At 44.5% G+C, this 23957-nt stretch overlaps 1 protein-coding gene across 1 annotated transcript in view; it reads right to left on the reverse strand.

Moving 5' to 3' along the window:
• The window catches only part of LOC144597982 (P-selectin-like), a 54836-nt gene extending 31429 nt beyond the window's left edge, over positions 1–23407 (reverse strand). The window contains exons 1-8 of the mRNA XM_078407848.1: positions 23263–23407; positions 21873–22265; positions 21050–21157; positions 19334–19519; positions 17719–17904; positions 16103–16288; positions 14787–14963; positions 13494–13684 (exon numbers count right to left, since the gene is read on the reverse strand). Of these exons, the coding sequence (XP_078263974.1) occupies positions 13494–13684; positions 14787–14963; positions 16103–16288; positions 17719–17904; positions 19334–19519; positions 21050–21157; positions 21873–22265; positions 23263–23407 (1572 nt within the window). The remainder of the gene's footprint in view (positions 1–13493; positions 13685–14786; positions 14964–16102; positions 16289–17718; positions 17905–19333; positions 19520–21049; positions 21158–21872; positions 22266–23262) is intronic.
• Between the last annotated feature and the right edge of the window lie 550 nt (positions 23408–23957).

Genomic DNA, 23957 nt, shown 5'->3' on the forward strand with positions numbered 1-23957 from the left:
GAGAACAGAAAACTTGTCCAGTAAAATAACATACATGGTGTCAAGTAGTAACTTTGGTACCCCTATGGAAACCAAATAATTAAAATACAGTTGCACAAGATTGTAGCATCAGTTTGGGTGCAATGTAATAGCTGTTTTTAAAGCTGTAGAATTTAAAGTATCCATGTATTGCTCAGTTTATTAATTTAGGAAGTACGACATTTTTTGCTCACATAACTATTTCTTATTTGAGTGGAGTTAACCAAAATTCAGGTACATCTTTCACTGGAATAATTCACTGAGAATATAGCCATGATTTGTTTTCCATGGTCTAACCTTCTTCAGTTGTCACGCAAAGATAAACAACAGATGAACAATTAAACACCACCACCAGGAAGCTATTTGGCGTCTTGGAGACAAGTTCAGTAAATTTATGAACTCTCTGGAGATTTGTCATATACCGTAACAAGATGTCATTTCTTGATGCCTCTTATGTTTTGTTTAGCAATCAAGTCATTGTTCAGTACCCCACCCCGTTTCCGTCAGTTAAGGCTAGTGATGTTTTTTTAACAAGTCCGTCTCTCAAGAGGCTTGGCAAAGAGAAGGAAATAACACATGCGGGAAGCTGTAGTCTTGAAGTGGCTACTGCCACTTAAAATGCCCAAAACACATCTATCAACAGAGAGGGAAGTCACCAAAATACTTCTCTTCCCCTGAGCATTTCTCGAAGAAAACTTACACAATCCAAAAAGAAATTTCCCTGATTTCCAACACAGCAAAAGCTGTAATTCTCCATTAGTTTCTCAAAAATAAATAAACTCTTGTTACTTTAAGTTGTCCGTTTGAATTTAATTCAATTCTCCAAGCATAAGAAGAGCAAAGCACATCAGGTCTGAAAAGCAGAGATTAATCAATTCAACACCAAAATCCAGTCTCATCCAGGCAGTATACAGACAGCATCTCTGGAGAGAAGGAACGGGTGACGTTTCGTGACAAGATGGGTCTCGACCTGAAACGTCACCCATTCCTTCTCTCCAGCCATGCTGCTTGTCCCGCTGAGTTACTCCAGCATTTTGTGTCTGTCTTCGGTTTAAACCAGCATCTGCAGTTCCTTCCTACACATGCAGAGTTTGGGTTTGAAACATTTAGTCGCAGGTCAGATGATGCTCTAGTTTTGCAAGTTGTGCAGGTTACAGACAATAGACATGGAATCAGTTGTTAAAAGAGTTCATTAATGTTCTCAGTGAACTCACTGTTTTCTGGAGCAATCAGTACGCGTTGTCATAATATTCTGTGTTAAATTTTCATTGTCCGGAATTAGAAATCATTTTCTTTGGAAAACTTTCAGAGAATCAGATCTATTCCATTCATGCTACATCACAAGCAACATGAAGAACACGATTTGACCAAATCTGAATTTGGACTCCAAGAAGAGATTGGATTAACTGAAAGTAAAATAGGACAGAAAAAGAATGGATCGTTTGGTCTCTTGTGCATGATCTACCATTGTATGATGATTAATGAATGAATGAATGAATGAATGAATGAATGAATGAATGAATGAATGAATACGTTTATTGGCCAAGTATGTACACACACAAGAAATGTGCCTTGGTGCTCCGCTCGCAGGTAACAACACAAACATACAGTAAACAATTAAGAATAATTGTTTAATAAGTTAAACCAGTACTTTGGATCTGTCTTCACTGAGGAGGATACAAACAATCTCCCAGATGTTCTTGTGGCCAGAGATCCTAGGGTGACAGAGGAACTGGAGGAAATCCACATTAGGCAGGAAAAAGTTTAGGGTAGACTAATGGGACTCAAGGCTGATAAATCCCCAGGGCCTGATGGTCTGCATCCCAGGGTGCTTAAGGAGGTGGCTCTAGAAATTGTGGACGCATTCGTAATTATTTTCCAATGTTCTATAGATTCCGGGTCAGTTCCTGTGGATTGGAGGGTAGCTAATGTTATCCCACTTTTCAAGAAAGGAGGGAGAGAGAAAACGGGAAATTATAGACCAGTTAGTCTGACATCAGTGGTGGGGAAGATGCTGGAGTCAATTATAAAAGACGAAATTGCGGAGCATTTGGATCGCAGTAACAGGATCGTTCCGAGTCAGCATGGATTTACGAAGGGGAAATCGTGCTTGATTAATCTACTGGAATTTTTTGAGGATGTAACAAGGAAAATTGACAGGGGAGAGCCGGTGGATGTGGTGTACCTCGACTTTCAGAAAGCCTTCGACAAGGTCCCACATAGGAGATTGGTGGGCAAAATTAGTGCACATGGTATTGGAGGTAGGGTATTGACATGGATAGAAAGTTGGTTGACAGACAGAAAGCAAAGAGTGGGGATAAATGGGTCCCTTTCAGAATGGCAGGCAGTGACTAGTGGGGTACCGCAAGGCTCGATGTTGGGACCGCAGCTATTTACAATATACATCAATGACTTGGATGAAGGGATTAAAAGTACCATTAGCAAATTTGCCGATGATACAAAGCTAGGTGGCAGTGTGAACTGTGAGGAAGATGCTATGAGGTTGCAGGGTAACTTGGACAGGTTGTGTGAGTGGGCGGATGCATGGCAGATGCAGTTTAATGTGGATAAGTGTGAGGTTATCCACTTTGGTGGTAAGTATAGGAAGGCAGATTATTATTTGAATGGTGTCAAGTTAGGAAAAGGGGAAGTACAACGTGATCTGGGTGTCTTAGTGCACCAATCACTGAAAAGAAGCATGCAGGTACAGCAGGCAGTGAAGAAAGCCAATGGAATGTTGGCCTTCATAACAAGAGGAGTTGAGTATAGGAGCAAAGAGGTCCTTCTGCAGTTGTACAGGGCCCTAGTGAGACCGCACCTGGAGTACTGTGTGCAGTTTTGGTCTCCAAATTTGAGGAAGGATATTCTTGATATTGAGGGCGTGCAGCGTAGGTTTACTAGGTTAATTCCCGGAATAGCGGGACTGTCATATGTTGAAAGACTGGAGCGACTAGGTTTGTATACACTGGAATTTAGAAGGATGAGAGGGGATTATTAAGGGGTTGGACATGTTAGAGGCAGGAAACATGTTCCCAATGTTGGGGGAGTCCAGAACCAGGGGCCACAGTTTAAGAATAAGGGGTAGGCCATTTAGAACAGAGATGAGGAAAAACTTTTTTAGTCAGAGAGTTGTGAATCTGTGAAATTCTCTGCCTCAGAGGGCAGTGGAGGCCAATTCTCTGAATACATTCAAGAGAGAGCTAGATAGAGTTCTTAAGGATAGCGGAGTCAGGGGGTATGGGGAGAAGGCAGGAACGGGGTACTGATTGAGAATGATCAGCCATGATCACATTGAATGGCGGTGCTGGCTCGAAGGGCCGAATGGCCTACTCCTGCACCTATTGTCTATTGTCTATTGTCTACCCATTTTCTGTTCCTGAAGATTTATTTTTTAAATAGATGGTTGTCTCGTGTATGACTGCTGCTGAGACTGAATCAGTTTCCACAAGTGGGGTTCAGGAAACAGGGCAGTTTGCCGCCCGCACTCCCTCCTATTGTCTGCTGTCTGTAGATGGTGCAGTAGTTTAGTTGCTCATCCTGTTCCTTATGTAGTGGAATGCCATGGCCAATTCACCAAGTGATGACGGTTGCGCAGCAGCCCAACGGTAGAGTTGCTGCCATGCAGCGCCAGAGACCCAGGTTCCATCCCGACTAGGGTGCTGTCTGTACGGAGTTTGTACGTTCTCCCTGTGACCTGCATTGGTTTTCTCCGAGATCTTCGGTTTTCTCCCACACTTCAAAGACGGACAGGTTTGTAGGTTAATTGGCTTGTTTTATGTGTAAATTGTTCCTAGTGTGTGTTAATGTGCGGGGATCGCTGGTCGGTGCGGACTCAGTGGGCCAAAGGGTCTTTTTCCGCGCTGTATCTCTAAACTAAACTAAAGCGTGGCCAGGCTTATCGCAGTGCAGGTGGTGGTGTTTGGGAAGCTAATATTCTGACCACCTTTTCTAAGTTTACCATACATCTATTGCTGATTGTGGTACAATTGTATCGTGTAGCCCATCTGGATCATTTGCCTCCATGGACTCTTTGACTTACTTCCTTTTGTCCAGAGCCTTTTTGTGGATGACAAACATCTGGCTTTAAACGAATTGGAGGTTCTTTGGAAAGACGAGAAACACCAGTTAAAGTGCTGCTGCAGCAAGGTGTGGCTGCCAACCATTGGGAGGTGGAAGTGGTGGGCTCCTGTCAGGACCTGACTTTGGTACAGGACTTAGATTTTCCCACCACTCTGTGTTTAGCCATGGTTTTTGTGACCAGTCCAATTGAGTCTCGGGCTAATGGCAAGTCCAAGGAGGCTGGTGCTTGGGGACTGATAGCGATAATAATACCATTAAATATCAAGGGTAGGTGACCAGTCTTACTCTTGTTTAAGTTCGTCATTGCCTGACACTTTCCCAGCACAAGCTTTAACAGGCCTGACCCGAGGGTCCTCTTGGTCTTGTCGCAAATGCGGCATCATTTGCTAGGCAGTTGCAAATGGAGTTGAACACTGCGCAAACATCAGCGAACATCCCCATTTCTGACCTGATGATGGAAAGAGAGTCATCGATGAAGCCTAGGACATTGCTCTGAGGATGTTCTGGGGATGGGATGATCGGCCTCCAACACCTACAACCATCTGGAGTCAAGAGTCAATGTGTGTTTTATTGTCATGTGTCCCAAAACTGAGCAATGAAATTCTTCCTTGCAGCAGCACAACAGATATTTAAACATCGTACTCTGTAAAACCAATAATAAACAACAACAAAAATGTTCAGTATATATTTTTTAAAACAGACATTAGTAGGGAACAAGCTGCTCCTGAACCTGGACGTTACAGTTTTCAGGCTCCTATATCGCCTTCCCGATGGTAGGAGTGAAATGAGAGCGTGGCTTGGGTGGTGTGGGTCTCTGATGATGCTGGCTGCCTTTGTGAGGCAGTGACTCCTGTAGTTCCCTTCGATGGTGGGGAGGTCAGTACCCGTGATGGATGGATTGGATAATACCAGGTGTCACCTGTAGTGGGTGTCACCTGTAGTGGGTATCACCTCGTTGAGGTACCTGGAGAGGGGGGTCACCTCCCAGTGGGTGTGAGGAATGGCATGTGGAGAAGTGTTTTCACTGTCACTCAGTGCTTAAAGGGAGGGTCTGTCACATTAACCGCAAGTCATAAAAACTCTTTAGAAATCCTATGCCAAGCGAGCAGGACACAGATTGAGATAAAAATCTGCAGGAAATTGTGGTTAAAAAAAAATAGAAATGGTGTAAAATTTGATTAATACCTTGAGATGAAACTGTATTCTGTAATATGCCATGTGCATATTGTGTTCATTTATTATTTACATGGAAGATTCTAATGTATATTTTTTCTTTTCTATCAATGGGCCTTTCATGTCAAACTCTGTAAAAAGCATTGGATTCAGAAGGGCATTTCTCAGGCTTGGATTTTGGTTGTGATATATGGTAAGTTTTTATTCTTCTATTTCTCTACAAATGTTGTAATTTTGGCATAGATTATTTTCCTCCAGGAGAGGAGGGAAGTTAACACCTGCACATTTTCCTTCCTCCAATGTTTATGATTTCAAGTCCCATCTAAAGACATGAGCACAAAATTTAGGCTGAATCTCCAGTGTAGTGTCAGCGGGGTAATGCATTTTTGGATGTGGCTTATTTCAGAAGTTGTGTTCTGAGGCTCTGTCCTCTGGCTCAGATGGACATACAAGACTTCAAACAAATTCTTTACAAAAGAGAATGGGAATTATCTACAATCATGATCAATTTTTTACTCTCACAAGAGGAAAGAAAGAGGAATAGGAGTAAATGGCCCTTCTAGCTTGCTTCAGCATTCAATAAGATCCAGGTAGATCTGATGATCTTGGCTTGTCTTCATTTTTTTGTCTAATCCCCATAACCCTTATTTCCCCCAGAGTCATGAATATAGAGTCATGAAATTATGGAGTCATGGAGTCATATCGCTTGAAAACTGGCACTTGGCCCACTGCGTCTATGTCAATCATCGATTATCTATCTCCATACTTGATAGCTCATCCATCGATGATTGATAACCCTTCTCTCAGTCTCAGGGGTCAACTGCTTATCCTGAGCCTAGACTCACTATTTCTGACCAGGAGACATATCCTCACAGCATCTACATTGCCAATTCCCCTCAGAATCTTCCATATTCCAATCAATATGATAGATTATCTGGCATATGCCACGTTGATGGCTTGTGGGAGTTTACTGTTTGGAAATTGGTCTCTTTGTGGTTCATGCTACACCAGTGGCCACAATCCATGAAGAGGTTCACTAACTCTAAATTGCTTTGATATGTGCTGAGATAGTGTAAAATGCTCTATAAATGTAATTATTCCAATATTTCCTTTTTGATGGATTACCTCGTTAACTTTCTCACTTCAACAGACTCTGCAATCACCTCTTGCATTACATACATCTATTTGTTTTTGTTACCATTATCTTGCCGATTCAAGCTTGTTCCCACATTTTAACATCTCGCTATTACATAATGCGTTGCCAATTGAATAATAACTTTCTCCTCAAGTCAGGCAATTCCTCTTCATTGTTTGTAACTTCAGTTTGAAACACTTTCGACACCAGAAAGTTTTCTTGTTAATCAAATGACATCTCAGTACTAGTTGTCAGGCATCCTTCACCATAATTCTCCACCATGGCTGATGGTCTATGGCTCTGTGGTCTATGGTACTTGATTTGTCACAGGTATAGGTACGTGTCACAATTATCACGTTGTCACAGGGGTACAGTGAAATTCATTTTTGTTAACAGTTCAGTACAGGTATCACGATACATAACGACTTAGATACATATCAGATAAGCATCTCAGATACAGTTAAAATGTACAACAGTAGTACACTAATACAGTGCACAGCATCCCCTGTTAGGCGCCATTTTCAGGTCCCAGTTGTTGTAAGTCCAGGGATCTTGATCTGACCATGAAGGTCTGTTGTCCTGGTGGCGTATAAAATGAAGACACATCACGTGGGTCACTTTAAAGACAACACTGCTACTGATGCAAAAATCCTACATAATAACTTTTGGATCGACTGGGCTTACAATGGATGGACTGGGCTTATATTCACTGGAATTTAGAAGGATCTTATTGAAACATCTACATACTATTAAAACTCAGATCTTGTATCAGGATTTGTGTATATATCAGTGATTCCGGCAAAACGGTAAACCGTGGCGCCACGGTTTTTGCACCGCCTTGATCACCAACCTCCCGGCTGACCGGCCGCGATATTTTCATTTAATTTGTTCGTATGTTTTTAAAGTTACAGAGGTTTTAAAGCGCTGCCCCCCCTTATTGAAGTTTCTATAGGGGGCGCTGCGGTGCGGATTTAGTCTTCAGCGTGTGACGTCACAATGGACAAGCAGCTGCTATTGGGTGTCTGCTCTTTACAAATTTACATCTTTTTTTTTTTTTTTTTTTTTTTAAAGGTCTTCAGCTTGTGACGTCACAATGCTTGTGTGAGATGGTAGCAACATTGTTGCGAAAGGCAGCTGATTGTTTTTTAAAGTTGTGTTTTTTATTGCAAGTCATTTAACATACACAGATCAGCATGGGGCCCCTATGCTCGTGGGCAACCAGAGCAAGTGTTTCGAAAAAAGAAAGGGGAGGTCCCCCTTCCCCCCTCAACCCCTTCCTCCCCACTCAATCCCACCTCCATCCCCACTCCCTCCCCCCTCCCTCCAACTCCACCCTTCCCCCTCCCCTCCCACCCCTTCCCCCTCCCCTCCCACCCCTTCCCCCTCCCCTCCCACCCCTTCCCCCTCCCCTCCCCTCCCCTCCCCCCTCCATCCCCCTCCCCTCCTCCCTCCCTCCCCCCTCCCTCCCCGCCTCCCAGTTACAATGGAAACCCTACGGGGACGGGCCCAACGGGGAAAGAGGGGTACTGGGGAAAGAGGGGTACTGGGGAAAGAGGGGTACTGGGAAAAGGGGAGGTCCCCCTCCCTCCCCCCTCCCCCCCTCCCCTCCCCTCCCCCCTCCCCCCTCCCCCCCTACCCCTCTCCCTCCCCCCTCCCCTCCCTTTCCCCCTCCCCTCCCCCCTCCCTCCCCCTCCCCTCCTCCATCCACACCTCCCTCCCTCCCCCTTCCCTCCCTCCCTTCCTCCGGTTACAATGGAAACCCTACGAGGACGGGCACAACGGGGAAAGAGGGGTACTGGGAAAAGGGGAGGTCCCCCTCCCTCCCCCCTTCCCCCCTCCCCTCCCCCTCCCTCCCCCTCACCCCCCCCCCTCTCCCTCCCACCCTCCCCTCCCCCCCTCCCCCCCTCCCCCTCCCTCCCCCTCCCCTCCCCTCTCCCTCCCCCTCCCCTCCCCTCCTCTCTCCACACCTCCCTCCTCCGTCCCTCCCCCTTCCCTCCCTCCCCCTTCCCTCCCTCCCCTCCTCCCGGTTACAATGGAAACCCTACGAGGACGGGCCCAACGGGGAAAGAGGGGTACTGGGAAAAGGGGAGGTCCCCCTTCCTCCCCCCCTCCCCTCCCCCTCCCCTCCCCCTCCCTCCCCCTCCCTTCCCCCTCCCTCCCCCCCTCCCCTCCCCTCCCCTCCCTCCCTCCCCCCTCCCTCCTCCCTACCCCCTCCCTCCTCCCTCCCTCCTCCCTACCCCCTCCCTCCCCTCTCCCTCCCCCATCCCCCCCTTCCCCCCTCCCTCCCTCCCCCTTCCCTCCCCCTTCCCTCCCCCCACCCTCCCCCTTCCCTCCCCCCACCCTCCCCCTTCCCTCCCCCCCCACTCCCCTCCCGTTTACAATGGAAACCCTACGAGGACGGGCCCAACGGGCACACTTGTGCTAGTACTATATAAAATTCGTAAGGAGTCGGACAGGTTAGATGCAGGAAAAACTTTCCCGATGTTGGGGGTGTCCAGAACTCGGGGTCACAGTTTAAGAATATGGGGTAGGCCATTTAGGACTGAGATGAGGAAAAACTTTTTATAGACAATAGACAATAGACAATAGGTGCAGGAGTAAGCCATTCAGCCCTTCTAGCCAGCACCGCCATTCAATGCGATCATGGCTGATCACTCTCAATCAGTACCCCGTTCCTGCCTTCTCCCCATACCCCCTCACTCCGCTATCCTTAAAAGCTCTATCCAGCTCTCTCTTGAAAGCATCCAACGAACTGGCCTCCACTGCCTTCTGAGGCAGAGAATTCCACACCTTCACCACTCTCTGACTGAAAAAGTTCTTCCTCATCTCCGTTCTAAATGGCCTACCCCTTATTCTTAAACTGTGGCCCCTTGTTCTGGACTCCCCCAACATTGGGAACATGTTTCCTGCCTCTAATGTGTCCAATCCCCTAATTATCTTATATGTTTCAATAAGATCCCCCCTCATCCTTCTAAATTCCAGTGTATACAAGCCCAATCGCTCCAGCCTTTCAACATACGACAGTCCCGCCATTCCGGGAATTAACCTAGTGAACCTACGCTGCACGCCCTCCATAGCAAGAATATCCTTCCTCAAATTTGGAGACCAAAACTGCACACAGTACTCCAGGTGCGGTCTCACCAGGGCCCGGTACAACTGTAGAAGGACCTCTTTGCTCCTATACTCAACTCCTCTTGTTAAGAAGGAACATTCCATTGGCTTTCTTCACTGCCTGCTGTATCTGCATGCTTCCTTTCATTGACTGATGCACTAGGACACCCAGATCTCGTTGAACTCCCCCTCCTCCTAACTTGACACCATTCAGATAATAATCTGCCTTTCTATTCTTACTTCCAAAGTGAATAACCTCACACTTATCTACATTAAACTGCATCTGCCATGTATCCGCCCATTCACACAACCTGTCCAAGTCACCCTGCAGCCTTATTGCATCTTCCTCACAATTCACACTACCCCCCAGCTTAGTATCATCTGCAAATTTGCTAATGGTACTTTTAATCCCTTCGTCTAAGTCATTAATGTATATCGTAAATAGCTGGGGTCCCAGCACCGAACCTTGCGGTACCCCACTGGTCACTGCCTCCCATTCCGAAAGGGACCCATTTATCCCCACTCTTTGCTTTCTGTCTGTCAACCAATTTTCTATCCATGTCAGTACCCTACCCCCAATACCATGTGCCCTAATTTTGCCCACTAATCTCCTGTGTGGGACCTTGTCGAAGGCTTTCTGAAAGTCGAGGTACACCACATCCACTGACTCTCCCTTGTCAATTTTCCTAGTTACATCCTCAAAAAATTCCAGTAGATTTGTCAAGCATGATTTCCCCTTCGTAAATCCATGCTGACTTGGAATGATCCCGTTACTGCTATCCAAATGCTCAGCAATTTCGTCTTTTATAATTGACTCCAGCATCTTCCCCACCACTGATGTCAGACTAACTGGTCTATAATTACCCGTTTTCTCTCTCCCTCCTTTCTTAAAAAGTGGGGTAACATTTGCTATCCTCCAATCCACCGGAACTGATCCTGAATCTATAGAACATTGAAAAATGATCTCCAATGCTTCCACTATTTCTAGAGCCACCTCCTTAAGTACCCTGGGATGCAGACCATCAGGCCCTGGGGATTTATCAGCCTTCAGTCCCATCAGTCTACCCAAAACCATTTCCTGCCTAATGTGGATTTCCTTCAGTTCCTCCATCACCCTAGGTTCTCCGACCCCTAGAACATTTGGGAGATTGTGTGTATCTTCCTCAGTGAAGACAGATCCAAAGTAACGGTTTAACTCGTCTGCCATTTCTTTGTTCCCCATAATAAATTCCCCTGTTTCTGTCTTCAAGGGACCCACATTTGCCTTGACTATTTTTTTCCTCTTCACGTACCTAAAAAAACTTTTGCTATCCTCCTTTATATTATTGGCTAGTTTACCCTCGTACCTCATCTTTTCTCCCCGTATTGCCTTTTTAGTTAACTTTTGTTGCTCTTTAAAAGAGTCCCAATCCTCTGTCTTCCCACTCTTCTTTGCCATGTTATACTTCCTCTCCTTAATTTTTATGCTGTCCCTGACTTCCCTTGTCAGCCACAGGTGTCTCTTACTCCCCTTAGAGTCTTTCCGCCTCTTTGGAATAAATTGATCCTGCAACCTCTGCATTATTCCCAGGAATACCTGCCATTGCTGTTCTACCGTCTTCCCTGCTAGGGCCTCCTTCCAGTCAATTTTGGCCAGCTCCTGCCTCATGCCTCCGTAATCCCCTTTGCTATACTGTAATACCGACACTTCCGATTTTCCCTTCTGCCTTTCCATTTGCAGAGTAAAACTTATCATGTTGTGATCACTGCCTCCTAATGGCTCTTTTACCTCTAGTCCCCTTATCAGATCAGGATCATTACACAACACTAAATCCAGAATTGCCTTCTCCCTGGTAGGCTCCAGTACAAGCTGTTCTAAGAATCCATCTCGAAGGCACTCTACAAACTCTCTTTCCTGGGGTCCATTTCCAACCTGATTTTCCCAGTCTACCTGCATGTTGAAATCTCCTATAACCACCGTAGCATTACATTTTTGACACGCCAATTTTATCTCCTGATTCAACTTGCACCCTATGTCGAGGCTACTGTTTGGGGGCCTATAGATAACTCCCATTAGGGTCTTTTTACCCTTACAATTTCTCATTTCTATCCATACTGATTCAACATCTCCTGATTCTGGAGTTGTGAATCTGTGGAGTTCTCTGCCATAGAAGGCAGAGGAGGACAATTCACTGGATGTATTCAAGAGAGAATTAGATAGAGCTCTTAGGGCTAATGGAATGAAGGGATATGAACAAAAAAAGCAGGAACAGGGTACTGATACTGGATGATCAGCCATGATCATAAGGGCCGAATGGCCTACTCCTGCACCTACTTTCTATGTTTTCACTTTACTGCCATGCTGGTGTTAACTTGCCTCTTTCCAGTATATTCCATTTTTTTATTACATGTTTGTTGTTTTCACAGAACTTGTGAGTTGGGAAGGAGTCCAGACGTGGAATTATGAATATTCTCTGACAGAAATGACATGGCCAGCTGCCAGAGAGTACTGTCAAAAGTCCTTCACTGACCTAGTTGCCATTCAGAACGAAGAGGAAATTAATTATCTCAATCAGATGTTGCCAAAAAGCCCAACTTACTACTGGATTGGAATCAGGAAGATTGGTGGTGTTTGGACCTGGGTTGGAACAAATAAATCACTGGGTGAAGAAGCAGAAAACTGGGCTGCAGGTGAACCAACTCTCGGGGGCGAGGATTGTGTAGAAATTTACATAAAAAGAGCAAAGGAAGCGGGCAAATGGAACAATGAACCGTGCACAGAAAGAGAGAAACGGGCTTTATGCTACCTAGGTAAGGCCCAGTTCACCTCTTTCTTTGAAATATATTTAACTTTAAAAATTAGTTACTAAACGTTTACTAAAAAAAAATGGGCGTGCAGTGCTGATTTGATGCCAGGACTGCCAAATGGATCTTAATGGTTCAGCTGTCTCAACCTTCGGTAGGTAATCATATGTTCAGCAGCAGCAAGTACATCCCAGTGACGGTGAGTTGCTGATTAGTTTACATTAAATGGTGAAATAAATGAAGAAATGTGTGGTGTTTTTCAGGGGAGGATAAGGTGGTTTTCATCCATTCAAGATTCAAGAGATTCAAGATATCTTTATTTGTCATCCAAAAAACAAGTTTTTTGAACGAAATTTCGTCACCCACAGTCCAACAATAAGAGCAATAAAATAAGCAAATTACACAACCCCAACCAACACAAAACCCCCCAAAAAGAAACATCCATCACAGTGAGTCTCCTCCAGTCCCCTCCTCACTGTGATGGAAGGCCAGAATGTCTTTTCTCTTCCCCTGCCGTCTTCTCCTGCGGTCAGGCTGTTGTCGTTGCCATGTTCCAGGCTGCGCCGGACGGTGAAATGTCCGCAACGGGCCGACCCAAGCCCCGCTGCAAGTCGGGGCGGTCGGGGCTCCCGACATTGAAGCCCCCGCCCAGCAGAGAAAATTCCGTGGCCTATTTTAGGCCGCGCCGGACGGTGAAATGTCCGTGACCCAAGCCCCGCGATCTGGGGCGGGCGAACACGCTGCCGCTGCCGGAGCTCCCGATGTCGGCATCCACGCGGCCCGAGCCTAAGGCGAGTCGCAGCCGCTCCCGCAGCCTCCGAGAACGGCCGGCTCCGCTGATGGTGAGTCTGATCCGCGGGCTCTGCGAACCAGAGCCCTGGAGGCCGCCAGCTCCAGGAGTTTGGCCGATGGTAGGCCGCAGCAGGAACGGAGACACGGCCCAGAACACAAAGGTCGGGTCTCCGTTCGGAAGGGACAAATATACAATTTTACAGTTCCTCCCTCCCCCCCATACACACACACATAGTACACAACCACAAAAACACGACATCACATTTACAATTAAGACAAAATCCCCCAACAAAAACACAAAGACAAACGGACTGCAGGTAAGCCGCAGCTGCTAGGGCAGCGCCGCCATCTGATGCAACCATGCAGAAATTTAGCATTGACGAGAGTACATTAATCTTCAGGTACCTTCACAGTAAGGGGCCGCTGCAGACCACTGACCAGTTGCTCCACACTCCAGCTGCTCTGACCCTCGGAGTTCAAAACCGTCGGCACAGCTGAATTCGCACGTTGTGTTGTAACTGAATGGTGCACGTGGTTTTGAGCAGGTCATGGTCATCTGTTCCTGATCCTCCAGAGTTGCACATTGTACAGCTGCAGGAAGCAAAGGAGAATTAGTCAAGTTTTAAACCCAATCAAATATACCTCAGAAAAAGGCACAAAGTGCCAGAGTAACTATGCGGCTCAGACAGTATTTTTGGAGAACCTGGACAGGTGACGTTTCGGGTCAGATATATCACCTCTCCATGTTCTCCAGAGATGCTGCCTGAGTTCAAAGCCTGCAGCTCAGTGAACCTTACACTGTGTTTTCCAGCAATGCTGCCCAACTCACTGAGTTACTCCAGTACTGTGTCTGTTTTTGTAAACCTGCACCATGTGTCTCAAAATACCTCAGACTTATTGATGCTGCTGCATGATTACTATCTCCGGTGTAGTCTGAATAGTTTGGGCTTTGTAGTGTCCTCTTGTCACCACCTGCCAATCTCAGAAGGACACATTGAAACCCACACTTGGTTTTCTATCTGTTTGGCGACTCACAATCCACAACGTTACTAACACCTCCACGTGCTCTGACATTGTTCAACAATCTGCCGTGTGGGATCTTAAAGAAAGGTTTCTGAAAATCCAAGTATATTACATTTACTGGCTTCCTCTCTTCACATCTGATACAATCTCCAATTGATTACTGATTATACATTTAGTCAAATATGCATGGTTTTGTGCATCCTGGGCATGTTCCTGTCAATTAGCAAATACCTCATATTAAGACTTCTAAATAGATCCCCCATTGTCATAGTGAGGCCCAGCGCAAGTTGGAGGAACAGCATCTGATATTTCGCTTGGGTAGTTTACACCCCAGCGGTATGAACATTGACTTCTCTAACTTCAGATAGTTCCTCTGTCTCTCTCTTTCCCCTCCCCATCCCAGTTCTCCCACTAGTCTTCCTGTCTCCTACTACATCCTATCTTTGCCCCGCCCCCTCCCCTGACATCAGTCTGAAGAAGGATCTCGACCCGAAACGTCGCCCATTCCTACTTTCCCGAGATGCTGCCTGACCCGCTGAGTTACTCCAGCATTTTGTGTCTACCTTCGATGTAAACCAGCATCTGCAATGTTTTTCCTAAATAGATCGTGAATGCAATAAATCACAGATGCTCTATTTTTAATGCCAGTGAAGCGAGGGTCAAGAATCACCTTGGCAAGTTGGCACTGGTGCTGTCCACTGACCAGTAACAGCACAGTCGATCCTGCTCGCTCCACTCAATGTAAATCCATCTTGGCAGCTAAAGCTGCACGTTGAGCTGTACCTGAACTTTTCTGAGCAGGTCATAACCACCTGGTCTTGTTTCTCCAGATTTTCACATTGCACCGCTGTGGAAAGTCAAGAAGACTTAGTTCAGTTGTAATTCACAAAGCAAGCTTCTGCAGACTGAATGCACGGTATTCCTTCCAATCCTTTTTAATAGTTTGTGAATAGTGTCCTCTTGTCACCACCTGCCAATCTCAGAAGGACACATTGAAACCCACACTTGGTTTTCTATCTGTTTGGCGACTCACAATCCACAACGTTACTAACACCTCCACGTGCTCTGACATTGTTTAACAATCTGCTGTGTGGGATCTTAAAGAAAGCTTTCTGAAAATCCAAGTATATTACATCTACTGGCTTCCCCTCTTCACAGCTGATACAATCTCCAATTGATTACTGATTTATACATTTAGTCAAATATGCAATTAGTTTAGTTTAGTTTATTGTCACATGCACCAAGGTACCGTGAAAAGCTTTTATTGTGTGTAACTAGTCAGCGGAAAGACAACACATGATTACTATTGAGCCATCTACAGTGTAGAGATACATGATAAGGGAATAACATAAATAACCTTTAGTGCAAGTAAAGCCAGTAAAGTCCGATCAAAGATAGTCTGAGGGTCTCCATTGAGGTAAATAGTAGCTCAGGATTACTCTCTAGTTGTTGGTAGGATGGTTGAATTGTCTAATGATAACTGGGAAGAAACTGCCCCTGAATCTGGAGGTGTGTATTTTCACACTTCTGCACCTCTTGCCTGAGAGAAGAGGGGAGAAAAGTGAGAGGCCGGGGTGCAGCACATCATTGATTATGCTGATTATGCTAATGGGCCGTGCCTTTGCAATCAATAGTGGAACCATTGATTTGGGCTTTTTTTTCCATTGGAGTTAATTAATCTTCATGTACCTTCACAGTGAGGGGCCAGTGCTGAGCAGTCCTGAGTTGCTACACTCTCCAGCCTCTGTGAGCCTTTGAGTTCAAAGCAAGTAGCTCAGTGGACCTTGCACTGTGTTCTCCAGCAATGCTGCCCAACTCACTGAGTTACCCCAGTACTATGTGTCTGTTTTTGTAAACCTGCACCTTGTGTCTCAAAATACCTATGACTTGCTCAGTTTACAACTCCAAGGCAATGTTTTCAGTGAACATCATGATGCAACCATGCAGAGATTTAGCATTGACTAGAGTACATTAATCTTCAGGTACCTTCACAGTGAGGGGCCGCTGCAGACCACTGACCAGTCGCTCCACACTCCAGCTGCTCTGACCCTCGGAGTTCAAAACCGTCGGCACAGCTGAATTCGCACGTTGTGTTGTAACTGAATGGTGCACGTGGTTTTGAGCAGGTCATGGTCATCTGTTCCTGATCCTCCAGAGTTGCACATTGTACAGCTGCAGGAAGCAAAGGAGAATTAGTCAAGTTTTAAACCCAATTAAATATACCTCAGAAAAAGGCACAAAGTGCCAGAGTAACTCCACGGCTCAGACAGTATTTTTGGAGAACTTGGACAGGTGACGTATCGGGTCAGGACGCTCCTTTATTTGAAAAAAGGACACTACCAGATATATCACCTCTCCGTGTTCTCCAGAGATGCTGCCTGAGTTCAAAGCCTGCAGCTCAGTGGACCTTACACTGTGTTCTCCAACAATGCTGCCCAACTCACTGAGTTACTCCAGTACTGTGTCTGTTTTTGTAAACCTGCACCATGTGTCTCAAAATACCTCAGACTTATTGATGCTGCTGCATGATTACTATCTCCGGTGTAGTCTGAATACTTTGGGCTTTGTAGTGTCCTCTTGTCACCATCTGCCAATCTCAGAAGGACACATTGAAACCCACATTTGGTTTTCTATCTGTTTGGCGACTCACAATCCACAACGTTACTAACACCTCCACGTGCTCTGACATTGTTCAACAATCTGCCGTGTGGGATCTTAAAGAAAGCTTTCTGAAAATCCAAGTATATTACATCTACTGGCTTCCTCTCTTCACAGCTGATACAATCTCCAATTGATTACTGATTATACATTTAGTCAAATATGCAATTAGTTTAGTTTAGTTTATTGTCACATGCACCAAGGTACCGTGAAAAGCTTTTATTGTGTGTAACTAGTCAGCGGAAAGACAACACATGATTACTATTGAGCCATCTACAGTGTAGAGATACATGATAAGGGAATAACATAAATAACCTTTAGTGCAAGTAAAGCCAGTAAAATCCGATCAAAGATAGTCTGAGGGTCTCCATTGAGGTGAATTGTAGCTCAGGATTACTCTCTAGTTGTTGGTAGGATAGTTGAATTGTCTAATGACAGCTGGGAAGAAACTGCCCCTGAATCTGGAGGTGTGTATTTTCACACTTCTGCACCTCTTGCCTGAATGAAGAGGGGAGTAAAGGGAGAGGCCGGGGTACATCACATCCTTGATTATGCTGATTATGCTAATGGACCGTGCCTTTGCGATCAATAGTGGAACCATTGATTTGGTTTTTTTTTTCCATTGGAGTTAATTAATCTACAGTTACCTTCGCAGTGTGGGGCCAGTGCTGAGCAGTCCTGAGTTGCTACACTCTCCAGCCTCTGTGAGCCTTTGAGTTCAAAGCCTGCAGCTCAGTGGACCTTACACTGTGTTATCCAGCAATGCTGCCCAACTCACTGAGTTACCCCAGTACTATGTGTCTGTTTTTGTAAACCTGCACCTTGTGTCTCAAAATACCTCAGACTTGCTCAGTTTACAACTCCAAGGCAATGTTTTCAGTGAACATCATGATGCAACCATGCAGAGATTTAGCATTGACTCGAGTACATTAATCTTCAGGTACCTTCACAGTGAGGGGCCGCTGCAAACCACTGACCAGTCGCTCCACACTCCAGCTGCTCTGACCCTCGGAGTTCAAAACCGTCGGCACAGCTGAATTCGCACGTTGTGTTGTAACTGAATGGTGCACGTGGTTTTGAGCAGGTCATGGTCATCTGTTCCTGATCCTCCAGAGTTGCACATTGTACAGCTGCAGGAAGCAAAGGAGAATTAGTCAAGTTTTAAACCCAATTAAATATACCTCAGAAAAAGGCACAAAGTGCCAGAGTAACACCACGGCTCAGACAGTATTTTTGGAGAACTTGGACAGGTGACGTTTCGGGTCAGGACCCTTCTTTATTTGAAAAAAGGACTCTACCAGATATATCACCTCTCCGTGTTCTCCAGAGATGCTGCCTGAGTTCAAAGCCTGCAGCTCAGTGGACCTTACACTGTGTTCTCCAGCAATGCTGCCCAACTCACTGAGTTACTCCAGTACTGTGTCTGTTTTTGTAAACCTGCACCATGTGTCTCAAATTCCTCAGACTTATTGATGCTGCTGCATGATTACTATCTCCGGTGTAGTCTGAATACTTTGGGCTTTGTAGTGTTCTCTTGTCACCACCTGCCAATCTCAGAAGGACACATTGAAACCCACACTTAGTTTTCTATCTGTTTGGCGACTCACAATCCACAACGTTACTAACACCTCCACGTGCTCTGACATTGTTTAACAATCTGCTGTGTGGGATCTTAAAGAAAGCTTTCTGAAAATCCAAGTATATTACATCTACTGGCTTCCTCTCTTCACAGCTGATACAATCTCCAATTGATTACTGATTATACATTTAGTCAAATATGCAATTAGTTTAGTTGAGTTTATTGTCACATGCACCAAGGTACCGTGAAAAGCTTTTATTGTGTGTAACTAGTCAGCGGAAAGACAACACATGATTACTATTGAGCCATCTACAGTGTAGAGATACATGATAAGGGAATAACATAAATAACGTTTAGTGCAAGTAAAGCCAGTAAAGTCCGATCAAAGATAGTCTGAGGGTCTCCATTGAGGTAAATAGTAGCTCAGGATTACTCTCTAGTTGTTGGTAGGATGGTTGAATTGTCTAATGACAGCTGGGAAGAAACTGCCCCTGAATCTGGAGGTGTGTATTTTCACACTTCTGCACCTCTTGCCTGAGAGAAGAGGGGAGAAAATGGAGAGGCCGGGGTACATCACATCCTTGATTATGCTGATTATGCTAATGGGCCGTGCCTTTGCGATCAATAGTGGAACCATTGATTTGGGCTTTTTTTTCCATTGGAGTTAATTAATCTACAGTTATATTCACAGTGAGGGGCCAGTGCTGAGCAGTCCTGTGTTGCTACACTCTCCAGCCTCTGTGAGCCTTTGAGTTCAAAGCCTGCAGCTCAGTGGACCATACAGTGTGTTCTCCAGCAATGCTGCCCAACTCACTGAGTTACCCCAGTACTCTGTGTCTGTTTTTGTAAACCTGCACCTTGTGTCTCAAAATACCTCAGACTTGCTCAGTTTATAACTCCAAGGCAATGTTTTCAGTGAACATCATGATGCAACCATGCAGAGATTTAGCATTGACTCGAGTACATTAATCTTCAGGTACCTTCACAGTGAGGGGCCGCTGCAGACCACTGACCAGTCGCTCCACACTCCAGCTGCTCTGACCCTCGGAGTTCAAAACCGTCGGCACAGCTGAATTCGCACGTTGTGTTGTAACTGAATGGTGCACGTGGTTTTGAGCAGGTCATGGTCATCTGTTCCTGATCCTCCAGAGTTGCACATTGTACAGCTGCAGGAAGCAAAGGAGAATTAGTCAAGTTTTAAACCCAATTAAATATACCTCAGAAAAAGGCACAAAGTGCCAGAGTAGCTCAGACAGTATTTTTGGAGAACTTGGACAGGTGACGTTTAGGGTCAGGACCCTTCTTTATTTGAAGAAAGGACACTGACCAGAAATATCACCTCTCCGTGTTCCCCAGAGATGCTGCCTGAGTTGGAATAGGAGCAACAAGTAAACAACTGAAGGAACGCAGAAGGTCCTGCAGCATCTGCGGGCCAAAGGGGACGCAGAAGGTCCAGCAGCATCTGCAGGGCAATAGGAACGTTGAGCATTCAGGTCAAGACCCTGCATCAGGTCCTTTCCCACAAATAGATGCCTCAGGTCCTGTCAGTATTCCCCAGCAGTTTGCTTTGTGCGTGTAATCTTCACAGATTAGCCAACTACTGAAAACTGGAGAGTTTCCAAGCTTTCTTGCATTTTCTCATTCATTTTCATGCAAAGGAAGAGCTTCCTTTCAGACGTGAAGTGTCAGCTGACTTAAACTAAGGTAGCAATTGCCACCCAGACGTTGGGCCCTGGGCACATGACCTGGACAATGGGGTGATGGTGGTGAGGGGAATGAGTGAACCCTGCTGCATTTGTTCATGCTCCCTTCTGGAAAATAACATGGTCCAAGACATGAACTTGCCCTCAGTGCTTTGGGATAATAAGTGAAAAGTGACCAGTTGGAGGAAATAATTGATATGACAAGTGCCATATGATAATCCATATGATAATATGGCAAACGCAATGTTACCATTTATTTCAAGAGGGCTAGAATACAAAAACAGGGATGTAATGCCGAAGCTCTGTAAGGCGCTGGTCAGACCACATTTGGAATCTTGTGAGCAATTCTGGGCACCATATCTGAGGAAGGATGTGCTGGCCCTGGAGAGGGTCCAGATGAGCTTTATGAGAATGATCCCAGGAATTAGTGGGTTAACATTTGATGAGCATTTGACGGCACTGGGCATGTACTTGCTGGAGTTTAGATGAGGCGTTTCCACTAGTGGGAGAGTCTAGGACTAGAAGCCATAGTCTCAGAATTAAAGGATGTTCTTTTAAGAAGCAGATGAGGGAATTTCTTTAGTCAGAGGGTGGTGAATCTGTGGAATTCTTTGCCACAGAAGGCCAAATCAATGGCTATTTTTAAAGCAGAGATAGATAGGTTCTTGATTAGTACGGACGTCAGGGGAGAAGGCAGGAGAATAGGGTTAAGTGGGAGAGATAGATCAGCCATGATTGAATGGTGGAGAAGACCTGAAGAGCTGAATGGCCTAATTCTGCTCCTTTCACTTATGACGTTATGACCTTATAATAAACGGCAATAATGTCTCCACTAACTGAAGGAAGAACTGGAATGTAAAACAAAAAATAAGGCAAAAAACTATTTTAATTGAAAGTAATGATTTGTCTTTGATTTGATTTGACTATATATCTCACATAATATATCATGTCTTTTTACACAAGTAAATTCTAACCCTCTATAAAGGCACTTACCATGTTCACACTCTGGTCCATAGAATCCATCATTGCAGAGACATGAGTAATAACCAATGGTTTCTATACATTCTCCATTATTACTGCAGGACTTGGGACTGCATGAAGCTTGAACAAATAACATAAATCATTGCCTGTTAAGAACTTTTACACATACGGAAGAATATCTGTTAGAAGTGATGGTGAACTAGCAAGGCATTTAGTTTAGCTTAGTTTAGTTTAGTGTAGAGATACAGCGCAGGGACAGGCCCTTTGACCCACGAGTGCTCGCCGACCAGCAATCCACGTACACTAACTCTATCTTACGCACATCTTTAATTTTACTAAGCCGACCTGTACGACTTTGGAGAGTGGGGGGAAACTGGAGCACCCGGAGAAAACCCACGCAGGTCATGAGGAGAACGTACAAACTGCTTACAGACAGCACCCGTAGTCAGGATTGAACCCGGGTCTCTGGTGCTGTAAGGCAGCAACTCTACCGCTGCGCCACCGTGCTGCCCAACATTATCGCCGTGAATATTGTAATTTCCAAAATTCCATTTTATCACATTTACAGTGTAATTAGCAAGTATTTTTTCCATGCTCAAATTCCAAATTGGGTCATTCTTAATGGCTATTCTTATGTTTTGTTGCTCATGAAGTTATGCTTTTTTTCTCAGAAAGGACACAATTGATGAATTAACACTGGATTAGGAATGTATGCAAAGAATTACTTTCGCAAAGGTTTGGGATATATATATATATATATAAAACCTTTAGTTTAGATGTGACTCTGAGTTTAAAGATGAATGTGATGAGAATATGAACATCTTTTTATTCTTACCTGTGTAACACAAAGGTCTTTTCTTTTTGCCACAAGCAATATCATTCCATTTCCCTGGATCAAGTTTTCTCTTTATGTACATTTCCACACAATCTTCCTTCCCAGTTTTTCCTACGTTATTCGGTTCACCTTTAGCCCAGTTCTCTGCTTCTTTGTTGAGTGGCTTTGCGGTGCCAACCCAGATCCAAGTATCATTAACTTTCCTGATTCCAATCCAGTAGTAAGACTTTGCAAAAGGAACATTTTCATTCAAATATTTGATTTCTTCTGCATTCTGGATTGCAACCATGTCAGTATATTTTTCTTTACAAAATTTCCTTGCATTATTCCAAGGCATTTCCTCCTTGCTATGATTATAGGTCCAGCCATAGATTCCTTCCACAAGCAGTAGTTCTGTGAGGAAAGAAGAACTCCAATAAATCAGTTCCACTGTTTGGCTCAAGCATTTTCCCCTTTTTTTCATGTTTCATGTTGTACCTCCCAGGTAAATTTCATGCCAAAATCTAAATGCTGAAAATCTAAAATGGAATAACAGAAAATGCTGTAAATACTCAGCAGGTCTGGTTGTATCTATTAGAAGCGAAGTAGACCCTTCTTCAATCTGAAATGTTAGCCGCTTCGCTGCTCATAGATGTCACCTGACCGGCTGAGTAATTCCAGCATTTTTTGTTTTTAATTGATACTAGACGACCCGTGTACCCATTGGGTTCCAGTTGAGACGCCAGCGATCTCAAAATATATATATATATGCATGTTCCCGAAATACAGCCAAAACGGTACACGAGAACGCAGCAACTTGAACAAAACTTGATGCTGCACCCCGCAGGCGAATGGTGAGTAAGGTGCCCCTAAAATTGATGAGACTTTTAGTTATATATAGATTATTGCCATTTTATGGAAAATGTAAGTCTTCTATTTCTGCCACCCATAAAGTTATCCGGAATCTGTTTAGGAGCTAGGGTAAGGTGTTTCTTTCTATCCCAATTGCAACAAAGAAACCCATTCTCTTTCTTTGTGACATGTTTTGATTTTCTGCAGAAGACTTCCCATGGCATTTTTGAATGCAATTTTAGCTTAAGGGCAAATAATGTGGAATACATGTTGGATTGGATGAAAAAAGGATTGGATTGAGACCAAATAAGCTCCATTTAGTATGGCCTTTATAGCCATTAAACAGAGGAATTTGGGCAGATTTGAACCCCTCTCCATATGAAAGTCCTGCATCTGACATGCTGAAATACCAAGTGTATTCTTCTTTGCTAGTTGTCACTGCACCTTGTTAGTATCATAATGCCTTAATCCGTATTTAAGGGAATGGGACGCAGCTGCTGCAATCGCAGTGTTAAAATGCAATACGATATCCTTGTATTTTACATCACTACCATCTTACCAAGTACAACAATGGCGATGAACTGCATTCGACTTCCACTTCCCAGTATTTGTGAGGTTTGTTGGGTGACTTTCATTGCCATTTTGTTGTATCTACAGATAATAAGGTGTGATTGATAATTGTTGTCAATTAGAAATGACGACATCTTAAATGTATATCACAAATTTTACTCAATAACGCATTATGTTTAATAATCGATTGTAAGGCTTAATCTTCATGTATGTCACAAATATGAAATTATGGCATACAATGTTCATATTTCGCAGCCTAGTAGCTTCTGTTACACAATTTCACACAAACATGTTAATGTCATAATTTAAAAAACATGATTCTTCATGAAACATATCTATGACTCAGTCTCCTCAACTCGTAGAGACATCAAGCTTTGGGCTGGAAAAGCCATAGTCCTGACGGGACTTTCCTCCTGAGTGACTATTATTGTACAGAATCATGCTTGCTATTCCCTCCAGTCAGGTACAGCAACCACTAGCAAAATTCTGGTTGCAACCAATACAGAGCAAAATGTAATAACTTTCCAGGTTTTAAGGCCCATATATATTTTTTTAAATTGCATGAGCAAACTAATTTCTCCCTTGACTAAAATTTATCCCTTGAATAAGCAATGGTAGATGAACCCTACAAAGTCTTCAGTTTTCATATGATATATATATAGGCATATATCATATCATATGATA

This window comes from Rhinoraja longicauda, chromosome 11 (assembly GCF_053455715.1).
Source record: "Rhinoraja longicauda isolate Sanriku21f chromosome 11, sRhiLon1.1, whole genome shotgun sequence".
NCBI classification, from domain to species: Eukaryota; Metazoa; Chordata; class Chondrichthyes; order Rajiformes; family Arhynchobatidae; genus Rhinoraja; species Rhinoraja longicauda.